Raw genomic sequence first — 16,286 nt, 5'->3', positions numbered from 1 at the left:
GTTGTACCTTTTCTTTAACAAAGATATGTAAAGCGGTTATGTAACCGCTTACTCCTCCAGCAGTTCTTTACTTAAAACTTGTTCTATATTGAACGTGCACAAGATATTCCAACATAATATATAAATTTATCAAATAGGACTCTGAGATGGCATGTTATCATCAATATATTTTTTAGTTATAGTTAACTGCTACTAAAAATAAGGATTACTTAGTGGTAGGGCTATAAACGAACCGAACGTTAAGCAAACTATTCGGCATGAAGTTCCCATACGTCCGCTCGCATTCGTTCATTTGAATAATTGACCCGAGTTCCTTGTTCATGCTCGTTCTTTTATTAAATATTTTCATTTACGTGTCTGTTCATGGTCATTTGTTTTGTTTAGTTTATGTTCGGTCATTAGAAACTTAGATCTTTGAAACATTATTTTAGGATAGTTATGTTTATGCTTATTATGTCTAATTATGTTATTATATCAAGTGCTTAACAAGGTGAATTTAAGAATGTTGTTTTCTTTTATTATTTAAAATGGTATATGTTTGTGAACAAGAACAGTTCCTTAATGAACGAACATAAACGAGAATTTCCTTACGAGATGTGTTCTTGAACCGTTTGTGAACAAGCTCAATGCTAAACGAACGAACATGAACAAGGCTCAGTTCAGTTAGGCTCGGTTCGCTTAGTTTTCGGCCCTACTCAGTGACATGCTCAAAAACATATAATAGTCAAAATAGTCAACCTCGAAATTCTCACCCTTGTTCTTTGTTGGGACCTATGGTGTAAACCTTGATAATCAACAAATCGCAAGCCAAAAAAACTATAATTTAAAAGGTTACAAAATTGATTTTAAAAAAATGGTGAAATCCTTCTTCTTCATCAACTAAAACCCTAATTTAAAGTTTGGGAATCCCAGTCAAACAGCTCGAAATTGAAGCAAAAAATAACTTCAAATCATGTAACAAAACTCGAATCACTGCTCCCAAACATCCTAAATCGAACAAGTAATTGCTAATTTCATACTCAATTATACTTCTAAAATAACTAAACATCTCCAAATGGAATCATGGGTTGGAAAATCCATTAACAGTAGCATTACGATGGCCATTTCCGACTTCTATGCTTGTAATGATAGTTACAGAAGCAAGATAGCCCTCCACCCAAGGGATTCTCAGGGAGATCCACTAGAGGCTATGTCAAACAGTAAGATAATATATTCTTACTATATTTTATGTAGTGTGTTATATTGCAACACTTCTTTAGGAGGCTATTTCAGGTTAAGGGTAGGAGTTGGCTACAAAGTTCATTTTTCTTACAAAGTGTACAAAGTCATAAAACACTATAATGTCAAGCATAAAACACACTTAAAACCCACAAATAACATAGTGGAGATTACTAAAACACCATATTTGTGGGTTTGTGTTGTGTTTTGGATGATAAAGCTTTGATTGTCGAATGACTAACATTAGTATGTTTTATGTTGATTATCATGTTGTGTTTTATATTCATAGTTGTACGATGGTGTGTTTGAAGTTTTGAAGGACTGTTAGGTTTTTGATATTGTGTTTTAGTGATCTTCATTATGTTATTTGTGGGTTTTAGTGTGTTTTTTGGCTGAAATTGTGGTATTTTATGACTTTGTACACTTTGTGGGAAAAATGGACTTTGTAGCCAAACTCCACCCTTCAGATTAAAAGTTTTAAAAATTGAACGAACAGTTTTTAATATAAAGATGGTAATGAACCAAATTATCAGTTAATTATCTTTTCATATGCTATCCTTTAATTTTAACCCTTCTATGTTTATATAAAACCATTTTGGTTCTATATTTGTCTTTTCTTAGCAGAGGTAAGAAAAACATCCAAAAAGAGGTTTTATATAAGAAAAGACAAATATAGAACCAAATAATATACAACATCATAAAAAAAATTTACAACATCAAATAGTTCATTTCTCTTCTCAAAATCTCTCTTATTAGATTTTTTACACGTGTAAATTTTCTTTATTTACGAATTCACTTAAATTTAGATGCGTATAAACTTACCTCTGCTAAGCTATTGTTGATTTTCCTCGCTGGAATGCCGCTCCGTGTGTCGTATTTCTAATCGCCGGTGGCCTATGGAGAAGAATGAGCGTAATTCTGTTATTATTTTTAGAGAGAGATTGGTATTCTAGAAAATCAATTACATTTCCTTCCTGGTTCCCAAAATTAAAGTAGGTATAATTTTACATTATTAGCCCTATTTGTAATTTCTGTTTATTATATTTTATCAAATACTTACAAAATTGTCATTGCCATTAAATCTCATCATCTAACAAATGAATGGTCAACATCTGTTCACTTTGTTCACAGGTTAATCATTGTTCACTCTAGAACCCTACCATATATATATATATATATATATGATTCGGGCCCTATTTCGATTTGGGACCAGAGCGGTCGCCCACCCGACACTTGCTCCGGGCCAACCCTTGTTTTAGTCAACTAGTCACATCAGGTCATAACAAGTCATTTAGGTTTTAATAGCTCGTGTTAGATGATAAGACCATTAATGGGCTTTGTCATGTGTTAATGCGTTGTTGTAGGTCATAACGGGTCATTTAGGTGTTAATGACCTGTGTTCGATGCTGTCATAGGTTAATGAGTTGTTTGACTCTACACTTAGTCACATTAAATCATAACTAAGTTATTTAGGTATTAATGGGCTATGCTCCACTAATAGGCCTTACCAGGCCTTCTCATATGTTAATAAGTTGTTCTATCCTACTCCTAGTCACATTGAATATAAAGAGTGATTTAGGTGTAAATGACCTAAGCTAGATAATAAGTCCACTAATTTACCTTAAAATGAGACTAGTAATGTGTTAACGGGTTGTTTTAAACTACATCTAATCATAGAGGTGCACAAATCGGTTAATTTCCCTAATTAGTTTAGACGGTTATTTTCAAAATTTTGCTTTAACCGGTTATTACTTTAACTGGTTCGGTTATCTACTTTAACCAGTTATTTTCAATTTTTTTTCCGGTTAACTATTACATTGGTTAAAAACCGATTACCACCCTAAATATTTATAACCGTTTATAAACCACCGGTTTTTTTAGCTACTAACCAGTTATTGGTGTATCGGTTATTAACCAGTTCTTGTTAATAACCGATTTCGGTTAACAAATCGGTTTTTTTCCCACCTCTACCTAATCACGCTAGGTCATAACAAGAACAAGCTATTTAGGCCTTGTCATTTGCTAATAGTTTTGTTTTAGCCTACACAGGTTATATTATATCATAGCAAGTCATTTAGATGTTAACGAGTCCACTAATGGGAATACAAATATTTAGTTGAGTGTAGATAAAATACTATTTTTTGTACTACACCATATTTTTGAATCCCACAGATAAATTGCGAATATTTTTATTCTACATTACGATACAAATTTTTAAACTTCATTAGTTTTTGAGATCTTAAAGATAAAGGGAGCCTGTTATTATTAATAAAATACTATCTTGGTAGGTATTACTGTCTTGGTAACTCAAGCTTGGCAATCTAGATTTAAAATTAGTTGATTACAGGCTGACCAACGTTTTTGAAGGCCTTAAATGAACTGAAAAGTTAAGATTCTTTTACATTTGTATAAAGAAAACAAAGTCAGGGCCCTTTTGATTACCCCTAAATTCTCCCCCAATTGCGAAGCCATCGAGTAACTACCGACGTGACAGTTAGCAAGAACAGAAGACAAGATCTACGATGATTTAGGCTAGGCCAAACTGCATATTTACTTGAAGAATTAGGAATTTGGAGTTGGGCCTTTTGTTTTTCTAAAGCTTGATTTTCATTTGGGTCTTCAATAAAAATTGGTTTTGTTTTGAGCGTTAACTATTTACTTATTTTAAAATTTGTTCATTTGGGCCTAATATACATACCATATAGATAAAAAAAAAAAATTGGGGGCCTTAGGCCCTTGCCTAGCCTAAAGAGCCCATCAAGCCGGCCCTGCATAAATTATGAAAACTATTCACACGTTTTGGAAAATGTCATACTCACATATCATGGCTCCAAATGAGGGAATTAGGATGGGCAAACCCTTTCCGAACGAAACCCCATGCACAACGTGTTAATTGAATGATCAAGGCAAAATGCTTTAAGGATAGAGATCACTCGTTTTGAAGCAATAAGTAGTAGAGTGTAGATTATGATTGATGTCTTATATTTATATCTTAGGCCATTTTGTTATACCCCAAACGGCAACTGTTACTCTGCTAAGGGAGCAGTTTAGAACGTCTTACACTAATCGTTCTAAACTGCTCCCTTGGCTAAATTTGAAACTAAGACCTCCTCTATGTGCCTCTATCAAATTGGGTAGTAGCCCCAAATTAGCGCAACTGAAGATGAGAATAATAATTGGTTTTAAGTTTCCTTCATTTCTATCCCACTTGTTTTTATTTCCTACTTCAATGCAATAAAACTTTTCCTTGAAGCATTTTTTTTTTATATTTAGTAAATAGATACAATATAAAGTTGCTATTTCTTGTACCATCACCCTTCTATATATATATAACTTTTTTATTTAACAACGTTTTGTTTACGTGATTTCACAGTTCATGATCTCCTGAATACAGTAAAGGTGAGTGCAATCATAGGCCCAGAAACTTATATCGGTTCAAAACTGACCTCAATGACTGATAAGGCCAAGGTACCAATATTTACTTTTACTGGTAAATCTACAATGCAACATCCTTACCTTTTCCAAATTATAGAAGACGAATTCGCCATCACCCGAGGCATAGCTGCCCTGATCCAGCTATTTAAATGGAGGGATGTTATGTTTATTTATGAGGACACTGATCATGAGCAGAAGATCTTAGAGCATCTGTTCGAATCGTTTCAAGACAAAAACATACATATCACTTACAGAAGTGCCATTTCGGCATCTGCAACAAATGATCAAGTCATTGAAGAGTTGCGCAAGCTAATGAGCATCCAAACAACCATAGTTATTGTACACGTGTCACCTTCGTTAGCGTCTAGCGTTTTCCTAAATGCAAAGAGGTTAGGAATGATGAGTAAAGAATACGCATGGATCTTAACTCCCAAAACCATTGAGATAATGCATTCGACAGAGTTCCAAGTTATCGAGTCACTACAAGGGGCACTTGGTTTTCGGTCTTATATTCCAATGTCAAGTAAGATGCATGACTTGACGAAAAGATGGCACGATGGGTTCTCGAAAAAGCTGCCAACGCTTGCCATATGGGCGTACGACACAGCTTGGGCCCTTGCGGAGTTTGTAGAAAAGGTTGGAGTCCCATTAGATGGTTCTATGCTTTTAAATGAGATTTTAAATATCAAATTCAACGGTGCAAGTGGCGAGTTTCGACTTAGTGGAAATAAACTGGTTTCGAATGGATTTGAGATTATAAACGCGGTCGACCATGGAGAAAGAAAAGTTGGACGTTGGACAGTATCGAACGGAATTAGAAGAGCTCATTTACCACTCAATGACACTGCGCCGCATTCTAATAACATCGAAGATGTTGTTTGGCCTGGAGGATCGACTACAGCTCCAATAGGTGGGATTTCGCGAATGAGTGTCGGGAAAACGTTAAGGATTGGCGTGCGAACAGGTCTAAGTTTTAAGTACTTTGTAGATGCATATTATGATGCTCAGAAGAACAGGACAACTGCTACTGGGTTCTCTGTTGATGTTTTCAACACTTGTATTCATGCTTTATCGTATGAAGTGTCTTACGAATTTGTCCCATTTGCGAGTGGAAGTTACGACGATCTTATAAACAAGGTCTATAATCAGGTAAGGATCACGTTTAACACACACAAATTGCATATAAAGACAGAAATTTTGGTTTTTGTGAACAACAGCAACTCGATGGTGTTCTTGGAGATTCAACGATCCTAGCCAGTAGATCTCAGTATGTCGACTTCACGGCAACTTACACTGACGTTGGTATAGGGACACTAATCCGAATCAAAGAAAGAGACTCTTGGCCATGGGGATTCTTGAAGCGATTTGATGCGGATTTATGGCTAACTTATGCTGTTTTTGGCATCCTAGCCATCTTATCTGTATGGGCTATTCCAGCTGTGAATCAATTCGAACATGAAAGAAGACTAGCTCAACAAATTAAGACCATTGCGGTTCTTGTCTTATTGAGCATCTTTTTCGCTCAAAGTAGCCCCTCGATCTAAGATCTTTTAACTTACGAAAACAAGATTTAATCAATATCTGACGATTACTTGTTGCGAATGGTTTTGTAGGGAGGAGATTGTTAAAGTACCTGTCAGTATCTGTGATGATCGTTTGGTTTGGACTGGTGGCTTTCTTGTTTAAACAAAGTTATAGGGCAACACAGGCATCACTAACGTCGGTTGAAAAAGTTGAATTAGCATTAAAACAGGGAGTTGTTGGCTTTCATGGTGGTTCTTTATTTGGCGATTTGAAACTTAGTTACAATATGAAAAACTCATATCATTCATACGAGGATTACGATGATGCGCTATCAAGAGGGGGAAAGCATGGTGGTGCAGATGCCATTGTTGATGAAGTTCCATACATCAAGATGTTTCTTAGGAGGTACCCACATGACTATGCCATGGTGTTGTCTAAACCTATTACTTCTGGTTTTGGCTTTGTAAGTACCCTTTTTCCTACTGATCACTTGCATCATACGAACCTGTTCATCTTATCGTTCTCGTTTATATTGTTTAGATCTTTGCAAAAGGTTCGCCTTTGGTAATAGAGATGTCGAGGGAAATTGCAAAAATAAGAGAAGACGGGACTCTAATGAAGTTGGAGATGGAGTGGTTTGGGAAAGACTTCTCTTTAGCATTCCCCACCATGGTGGAACCCCCTAACCTTGTTAGATTTTGGGGTCTGTTTATTGTTATTGGGGTCTCTTTGGCTTTAGCCCTTATGGTCTTAGCACTCTACTTGGTTCGCGCAAGGATGGACCTCGAGACCATAATTACATTCCTAGTGGGACAAAGTTTAGTAGCTACAACTGTAAATCTTTGGGTTAAAATTTCAAACCGAGCAGGACGCGCCGACTTCTATCTCCAGGATAGACTAATTCGCCTATATAATTTTTTCAACGAATAATTGTTTGTAAACTTTTATCGCTTACATCGTGTTATGTGAAGATTTATGACATATGCAATATGACAAGACACTGATTTGAAGAATTCTGAACTTCTATAACCAAATAAAAATGGCTGGACCGGAGTCATCTATCATGCTTTCATTATTCTCTCTATAAAATGCACACTCAATACACAGCAATACAGCCTCTACCACCTAATGTACACAAAATAAGTACACCCCTAAATTGAGGAAAAAAAAAACAAAAGAAATAACTCCATGTATCACTTTTTAGTTTTTACCACTCCATTTATAGGGAAGTTTCCATCTTTTATGCCAATATATCGACACCCGAGGCCACAAAGGGAACCCGAACGAGTAGTCAAGGGGGCGGTCTACAGGTCCCCCAACCAACAAAGGCAACCATACATACCTCGAGTCCCGTAAATCCGCAGGGTTCCATCGGTCTGCCATAAATATAAAAACACCCGGAAACCCATGTAAAGGAAGAACAAACGTGCTTTGGGCGAAAAACGTAGCAAGCCGAAAGACTTTGTTACCCCCAACACATGGATTCCCCATCGTCTCCCATGGGCCCATAACAGATTCCGCTGCATGGGCCAGGGCCTCGTTTGGAGCCCACCCAGTGCAACCCGAAGTGATCATGTAATAAGTCCCTTCATGCTTGAACAGCGCTGGAGCTTCACGGTGCTGGCCCACGAGAATCCGTCTCATGACATTTGTCACATCAAGGTAATCTTGTGTCAGCGGCCCAATATGAAGCTCACTGTTGTCTTCTGAAGAGTACACCAGATACGCCACGTCATCATCATCTTTGAAAATGGTCATGTCTCGACTTTCGAAACCGTGTGGTCTTGTGCTTCTGATGTAGTCGAAGGGGCCCGTCGGGGAGTTGCTGATGGCGATTCCTACAGACGCTTTGGTGTAGTTGGCGTCGTCAATATGCATCCACATTACATATTTATTTGTATTTTTGTTATAAATTACTTTTGGTCTTTCTAATACATTAGATGTATGAAGATCATGCGTTTCGTTTGCTTCTTCGGCTGCTAACACGATACCCTCGTTCTTCCATGTCCAAAGATCTTTTGAAGAATAGCAACCCACACCGATGATGTCAACCTGCAATCAAAACTATATTATTAGTACAATAACTCCTTTTTTTACCCACTGCGCGTTGCGCCGGCGCCGTACGCGACGCGATAAATTATAAACTACAATCAACCCGACTCGTTTTCAAACTAAATTTACGTTAAAACATAGAGTAATCCGAATTCATACCGTTGAATGAAAATGTATCATATTTGACCCGATAGAGTAATCCGAATGCATACCATTGAATGAAAATGTATCATATTTGACCCGACTTGTTTCCAAACAAAATGTACATAAATTAAACACGTGTGTTGGCGTCGTACACGATGTGATAAAGTATAGACTACAATCGACTGACTCGTTTCCGAACTAAATTTATGTCGAAACGTATAGTAACTCAAATTTATACCGTCGAATGAAAACGTATTATATTTGACCCGATTTGTTTCTAAACAAAATTTACGTCAAAACGTGGCCCAACTCAAAATGTACATAAAAAACAAAACATTATATAATTGACCCGACTCGTCTCCAAACAAAATTACGTTAAAGCATAGACGAAATTGCATTTATACTGACACATACATAAAAATAAAAACATAAGAAATTAGTTTTACGGTAAACTTGAAACGTTAGAAACTTGAAGGGGTCAAAGTAACATTTACAAAGTTAGGGTTACTTCTGGCATTTTATCAAACTTTAGGGGGTAGAATGGGTGCCATTTATCAAACATTTTATCTAATACCAGGATTTATGAAGCTGCATACATTAATAATAAACTTTGGACAACTTTTGACCCCTTTGACCCATTCAACCGATTTGCTTTTTAGCTAACACTATTTATTTGACCCGATTGACCCCTTCCAGTTATCAAGATTAAGATACTAACCCGAGCTGCTGCCTTTTTGTGAGCATAGTAAGTGGGTCCATCTTTATATTCACCATACCAGTAGTACGTTCTTGATCGATCATCATATAGAATACCTCCACCATGAGCTTGAATAGGATTCCCGTCAGTATCCAACCAGATTCTACCAGGATGATAATAAAGACTTTCGTTACCAGCATCATTAAGTGGGTCAATGGCAGTCTTTTGACCAGGAAAGAATATGTATCTAAGTTGAGAAGATTCATCGAGAAACTCTTCAATCAGGGTGGTTGGTCGTTTAGGTTTCCGTTTAATAGCACGTGGGGACCGCTTTCTAGGTGGTGGGATTTTAATGCCATCGTCTTCCACTTCTACTAGCTCACGGTAATATGGATGGTCACTGTTCATTTGCATTACCGCGTGTTGACTGTGTTGACTTTGGTTAAGGAAGTACACGTGAAACAGGAGTACGCATCCTATGAAGCTGCATACCATAAGGGAGAACCGATATCTGCTTCCTGCATAGCAATTTAAAGTGGTTGGTTTCTTGTATTTGTTCTTCATCCTCGTTTTGTTCTCCATTTAACCTTCAAGATAATGCTGCAATTAAGAAAATATAACCTATGGATATCGACATGTAGTGTTACAATCTGAAGGAAACTTTTCCTTCTTTGTATTAATAGATGCTTATACAATCAAGGATAGAGGGATGTTCAATACTGAACCGGTTTTGAATACAGAGCTTCGAATTCGCGTAAATAGTTGTACCTTTTCTTTAACAATGATATATAAAGCGGTTATGTAACCGCTTACTCCTCCAGCAGTTCTTTACTTAAAACTTGTTCTATATTGAACGCGCACAAGATATTTCAACATAATATATAAATTTATCAAATAGGACTCTGAGATACTAAAAATAAGGATTACTTAGCGGTAAACGAACCGAATGTTAAGCAAACTATTCGGCATGAAGTTTCCATACGTCCGCTCGCGTTCGTTCATTTGAATAATTGACCCGAGTTCCTTGTTCATGCTCGTTCTCTTATTGAATATTTTCATTTACGTGTCTGTTCGTCATTTGTTTTGTTTAGTTTATGTTCGGTCATTAGAAACTTAGATCTTTGAAACATTATTTTAGGATAGTTACGTTTATGCTTATTATGTCTAACTTGTGCCTTTGTTTTGGGATAATTATGTTATTATATCAAGTGCTTAACAAGGTAATTTTAAGAATGTTGTTTTCTTTTATTATTTAAAATGGTATATGTTCGTGAACAAGAACAGTTCCTTAATGAACGAACATAAACGAGAATTTCCTTACGAGATGTGTTCCTGAACCGTTTGTGAACAAGTTCAATGCTAAACGAACGAACATGAACAAGGCTCAGTTCAGTTAGGCTCGGTTCGCTTAGTTTACGGCCCTACTCAGTGACATGCTTAAAAACATGTAATAGTCAAAATTGTCAACCTCGAAATTCTCACCCTTGTTCTTTGTTGGGACCTATGGTGTAAACAACCTTGATAATCAACGAATCGCAAGCCAAAAAAACTATAATTTAAAAGGTTACAAAATTGATTTTAAAAAAATGGTGAAATCCTTCTTCTTCATCAACTAAAACCCTAATTTAAAGTTTGGGAATCCCAGTCAAACAGCTCGAAATTGAAGCAAAAAATAACTTCAAATCATGTAACAAAACTCGAATCATTGCTCCCAAACATCCTAAATCGAACAAGTAATTGCTAATTTCATACTCAATTATACTTCTAAAATAACTAAACATCTCCAAATGGAACAATTAAAACCTAATTAAGTAAAATAAGATGGTTACAGAGTAGAAGAAGATTACCTGACACCATTAATAATAACAAGCATCCAATCAATCGACCACAGAGGTGAAGTAATCTTCTGATCTGGATCGAGTGATTAGTGTTGTGAAGTTTGGAAAATGGTATCGTGAGTTCAAAGTCTGGATCTGGAAGTGATGGATGATGCTGATTGTGACTTGAGACCAAAATTTGCTCAATCTCTCTCTCTCTCTCTCTCTAGGTTGTTGTTCAAGAAAGAACATATATATATTAGGTGGTGTAGAAGATGATGATTATTATTGTTGTTACAACGACTAGCTGCTTCTATTGAATCACCGTCTCTTCCTCAACGCCCGGTGGAATCATCCTATTTTACATAGATAATGATATATATTATGTAGTGTAATAATAAAATGGTTTTTTTTAAGGGACAAGGGTAATTTGGTCATTTAATAAAAGTTAACAGAATAATTCTAATAGTGTTAGAAATTTGGACTCAAGTGTTTAAGAAAGTGACTATAGAGACTCAGAGCGTTAAACATTTTTATTTTGGACTCAAATAGTTAAAACACCTAAAACACAGGAACTCAAAAACTAATTTAGCCTTAAAAATAACACACACAATAAATAACCAAACGGGGTTGTAGCCTACGGGAATCAATCTGTTTAGTAAAGGTGAGAGGACTCCGGTCCATTGTTAAATATTATATTAGTGTAGATTTTAAAGTAGGTTTAAAGAATACGTCTCCTTAGTAAAGGTGAGGACTTTGTCTATTGTTGTAATATTAGTGTAGATTTAGAAGTAGGCTTAGATGGTATATGAGTTCGCTAGTTTTAGAAAAAGTTGATTGTCTATAGTACATTTATATGTTGACTGGTAGGTGTGATACCTTTCTTTCAATAAAGATAGCCTTCTGGCATTTGTATGAACGAGGATTATCCTTATGCTACTGATTTGAACTCATGAGAAAAATGACTAACTACTAACATGTTCTACTTGATGAACCATGATGGCAAAAAAGAAGTTATGTTTGATAAAACATAAATCAAGTAACACTTTATAATTTTTTTTAGAAAACCTAAAATATAATTGAACTTTTTGAACGAAGGAAGCATTTTACTGCTCATAATCACGCTCTCACAATTATATTGTCTTTTTTTTTTATAAACGAAAGCAATAGTTAACTTAAATTGAAAGTAATGATTGAGTTTCATAAAGTTGTTGTAATTAATGCATGGCTTTAGTATACTTTTTTTTTTTTTGAAAAAGGCAAATTTGGATCACTGACGAATCCCTGGAGTATCATCGTGCCACCAGCAGAACCACCCGATCATATCTATCTCCACTAGGCACAATGCGTATACACCAATTCAGGAGGAAACCCAACAAATATGGAAACCCCCCCCCCCCCACTTGTGGGAATCGAACCGAAAATTTATTGGTCCTAAAGACTTATCCCACCCCCAAGATGTCACTAGGCTATAACACCATCGACATGGCTTTAATATACTTAATAATTTGTGAATGTTTATAATTGAGACGGATTGTAAAGTAGTTGTATTATTTTTATGATAATTATCAACTTTATTCCTGTTTTAAGTTAATAATTCATCTTCTTAAAATTTTAATAAATAAATACTGAAAATTGTATGTTGAGCATAAGTGTAAAACAGAAAAACCTAAAGTCACAAGTTTGGAACCAACATCCAGCAATGATGGGCCCATAAATGTTCCCAAAAGAGGCAACTAACTTAACAATATTCTCATTTAAAAAAATAAAAATAAAAAAACATTAAAAATCAAAAAGTTATGGTACCAACCAATTAGTTTATCCTTGAACAGATTCATTTAAACATGTATTCAAATGTTTCTTTCATGACTGATATAATGTACACCTTGATGTGTCTTTGTTCATCCCATCAGGCCTCACCATATTGAAAAACAATAACAATAATTGAAGCATAACAGGTCCTGCATCCTATCGAGCCTCGACATACGATTTTATTGATCAATTCACAGTTTTTTTAGTATGACACACAAGTATATTTGATGTTATATACACAACCTCAATGAGCCAACCAAAGTCTTACGACTTGTTGACCAGGTTCGTTCTGTAATTCTATACTTCTGTTTACAAATTCTGTTGATGATTCCTAGGAACGATCGAGCATAAAGAAAAGTGTCTCCCCTTCTCTTGGTAAGCTTTAATGATCCAAAACAACGTTAGAATCATCAAATCGATAGAAAGGGTTAGAATACTAGCCCAAAGCAACTTAACCGAGGCTCTGAATGGTTTACATTGGCGTGTTGCCACATCAGCAATCGCGTGTTTCAATGGCGTGCATCCAGCTAGACTCTGCAAATCTGGATATGTAGCTATCAAATTCTCGATAGATTGAATGTAAGCCATGGTTTTTCCGTATGCTGATTCTGGAAAAAATTTCCCTTCGGCTTTACAAATGTCTGACGGTGTGTTTTTTTCACAAGTTAACGTTGAAAGAATCTGCAAACACACTGAGTTCCTTAAAAAAACATAGATCCATAAAATGAATATTAATTGACGTTCAGATATCGACACTAACACTTGGTAGATCATGAATTTGTATAGCATCCTGGTGGCAATTTCCAGGGGCATAAGTGTAATTAGGTGGGCCTGAGAAAGGGTCACAGATTTTCTGGATCGTAAACGAATCATCGCTTTGGTCATTGGGCTGAATCATTTTGAAAGCGAGTGATGTTATTTGTGAATTTGACTGCAATGGAAAAGAAAACGGTGATCTTTTATCGCTCTCAAATTTGGAATTTTTAAACGAATATAACGATGGTTTAAAAGAGAATGATGGTGAATGTACCTCGGCTATATATTTGTGAACCGTGTATCCGATCTGAGCCATGTATTTATCTGAGGTTGACAAATTCGAACATGAAGAGAGAATTGACATGATACCGTTGTTGCTTTTGGAATTTTGATTTTGTTCAAAATCCTCAAAAGCTGCACATGTATCCCCTGCAAAACTGCATAGTCATTTACTGATTTTAGTCTTTAGACATGAAATTGTTGCAATTTCATGGAGGCTCATGTCAGCGCCTCATCATTGTCACGTCGGAAGTAAAAAGGTCAACATGGTCAAAATTTACGGACATGTCATCTGTCACGTCACGTTTATCATATATTACCAGTTACTAGGTACGGGTCTAATTACCTTAAAACTAAAGTTTTTGAATGTCGGTTGCCTTTAATTAAGAAATTTTAATCGTTATGTTCTTTTGACTTTTTGCCATCCTACAAAAATTAGGTTAAAAATATAAAACAGGAAAAGTTGATACTCACACATGAAAGAAGAAGTCAAAGCCGGTCAAAATCCAACTAACGGTTGTCAAAATCCAGCAAACGACGATAAGTCTGTGTGTGGAGAAGATGTTAATACACATATTATCGATACAATGATTTGAAGTTACACAAGCATATATATATCAACTCACATGATGAATGCAGGGTGCCAATGCAAGAAGAGGATAACTGAACCAAATAGCAATCCATTAGTCTAAACAATACAAAATAAGCGATAATAATCATATTTTCAATTATATAATTACTCAAATCATATAGACCAAAAAGAAATCTCACCACATCCTGTGACCAAAACCACCAAGTTAGCTGTTACGAAAACAAGGTTTGTAATGTAACTGAAACATAGAAAACGATTGTCAAAAGCATGATGTATTGCTTGTTTGCTACAACTATTAAAACTATAAGTTAAGATTTGATAAAGGATAATTGCTTACACTGTTTTCATTGCCCGATTAGAAGCTTGTCGGGCTTCTCCAACAAAACTTTGAATTGAAATTGTTTCCTTTCTCATCTGATTAGTTATCTGATTCAAAAGCTCAGATGTTTGGCGATCATAAGGCTGTAAAAGGGTCCGGATTTTCAAAAACCCTTGTATAACAGCTTCGATCGTTTGCTGCATATTACTAGCAGCTCCAAAAATAGTGTCCATAAGCGTCTTGCTTTTGTGTAAAGAGCTTTGATTTGCTACCAAAATCAAACTCGAGAAAATTCTTCAAGAAACCGAAAAATAAACTGAATAAGCAAATTTAAATTTGAAAAATGGAATAACAATACATGTGTATAATGATGATGTTAATAAACTTACATTGCAATTAAAATGAACATAGCGGTAAGTGCAAAACATGCAAGAAAATAAGAACTTGGATGATCAAGAAACGGTTGAAAACCGCCGTTAAAACTTCTAACCACCAAGTAACTCCCAAAGCCCAAGCCAAAAATCATCCAAATTCCAGCAATAGCATACCCATGTACGCCTGTAAACGCCGCAGACTGACCATTTTTTATAAAACAATATAACATATATGATAGATATATCAACCAACCAACCAACATACAAAATATAAACATAAACTTCATTGAGGCATTTTAACAAACACTTACAGCCCAATAATGTTTGTTGCGGATATCATAACCACCTTTGTAGAATCTAAAATGGTGAAGAGGGTCGGGGCGAAAAGGGGAGGCGAAGACGGGTGAGGTGTGAGTGAAAAGAGAGGTGAAGAGCAAGAGGGAGATGAGGGCTTTGAAATTGGACATGGAAGAAATGAAAGTGGAAATGAGAATGGGAAAAAGGGATGAAGAAAGAAGAGAAAAAGGAAAGGTGGTGAATGCATGACTTGGTGATTAAGGTAAGGATAGCTTGTACAGACGAGTGATGATCGGAGAATCAAGAAGCCGAAGATTTAGGTGATACGCAAATTCAATTAGTGATCATCGGAGAATCAAGAAGCTTCAGATTTTGTTTTTCCCTCCTTCACACGCTTTCACGGTTTGACTTTCTTCTGTTTCAATGGATTAAATTGAATATTGAATTTGATCAACTTTTGTTACAACTACATTTATATAATATGAAAGTTTTCATTACCACCTTTCATATAATTTCTGTTGGAAATTTACAACTCAACAAAAGTTTTATATTAGTATACTTTATTAAATATTTTTTTATATTAGGATACTTTATAAAATATAAAACGAAATATGATATAGGTTTAAGTTATTCTAAAAAGTCTAACAATAAATATAAAGGATGAAAAGTCCCTATAGTTAGACAAGTATCCAATCAAAAATCAAGTGGAAATGGTGTTTCATCCAAGAGAAAAAAAATCAATATACACATGTTTCTCATATGCTGATTTTAAACGTCCGTAACTTTTTATATGTAATTTGTTTTAAAAAAAAAGTATACCATAAATTGAACAGATCTTTAGTATAAGTACCCTATTGTTATACTTTAAAAAAAATCGAAAACTCGGTTGCGTAAAACACAATGGACATAACGTAAAACATAAGGAATATCAAACAAAAAACGCAATGGAAAGTCAACTAAAAACACAATC

General features: G+C 35.5%; 2 protein-coding genes and 1 pseudogene across 5 annotated transcripts; 1 reads left to right on the top strand and 2 right to left on the bottom strand.

Moving 5' to 3' along the window:
* The first annotated feature begins 4,414 nt into the window (after positions 1–4,414).
* On the top strand, positions 4,415–7,168 carry LOC110893007 (annotated as a pseudogene).
* A 13-nt stretch (positions 7,169–7,181) lies between these two features.
* Positions 7,182–11,238, bottom strand: LOC110895170. 3 transcript variants are annotated; one of them, XM_022142445.2, is made up of 3 exons: positions 10,918–11,238; positions 9,092–9,670; positions 7,182–8,229 (listed from the first exon to the last, which is right to left on the bottom strand). In XM_022142445.2, the coding sequence occupies exons 2-3, from the start codon at positions 9,650–9,652 to the stop codon at positions 7,378–7,380; spliced, it is 1,413 nt and encodes a 470-aa protein (XP_021998137.1). In that variant the 5' UTR covers positions 9,653–9,670; positions 10,918–11,238; the 3' UTR covers positions 7,182–7,377. The 3 variants fall into 3 exon arrangements, with proteins under 3 accessions (XP_021998137.1, XP_021998138.1, XP_021998139.1); XM_022142446.2 differs by having other exon boundaries at positions 9,092–9,657; XM_022142447.2 differs by having other exon boundaries at positions 7,204–8,229; positions 9,092–9,588.
* A 1,486-nt stretch (positions 11,239–12,724) lies between these two features.
* LOC110895169 lies at positions 12,725–15,733 on the bottom strand. Of its 2 annotated transcripts, none has more exons than XM_022142443.2 (9): positions 15,331–15,733; positions 15,035–15,219; positions 14,664–14,939; positions 14,506–14,564; positions 14,361–14,397; positions 14,209–14,280; positions 13,730–13,892; positions 13,460–13,630; positions 12,725–13,380 (listed from the first exon to the last, which is right to left on the bottom strand). In XM_022142443.2, exons 1-9 carry the CDS (start codon positions 15,484–15,486, stop codon positions 13,009–13,011), a joined length of 1,491 nt encoding a protein of 496 aa, XP_021998135.1. In that variant the 5' UTR covers positions 15,487–15,733; the 3' UTR covers positions 12,725–13,008. The 2 variants fall into 2 exon arrangements, with proteins under 2 accessions (XP_021998135.1, XP_021998136.1); XM_022142444.2 differs by having other exon boundaries at positions 15,035–15,203; positions 15,331–15,464.
* Between the last annotated feature and the right edge of the window lie 553 nt (positions 15,734–16,286).

Source organism: Helianthus annuus, chromosome 9, assembly GCF_002127325.2.
Source record: "Helianthus annuus cultivar XRQ/B chromosome 9, HanXRQr2.0-SUNRISE, whole genome shotgun sequence".
Classification (NCBI taxonomy): Eukaryota; Viridiplantae; Streptophyta; class Magnoliopsida; order Asterales; family Asteraceae; genus Helianthus; species Helianthus annuus.
Note: the sequence above shows the minus strand (reverse complement) of the source record. Positions and strands in the feature narration are given on the sequence as shown.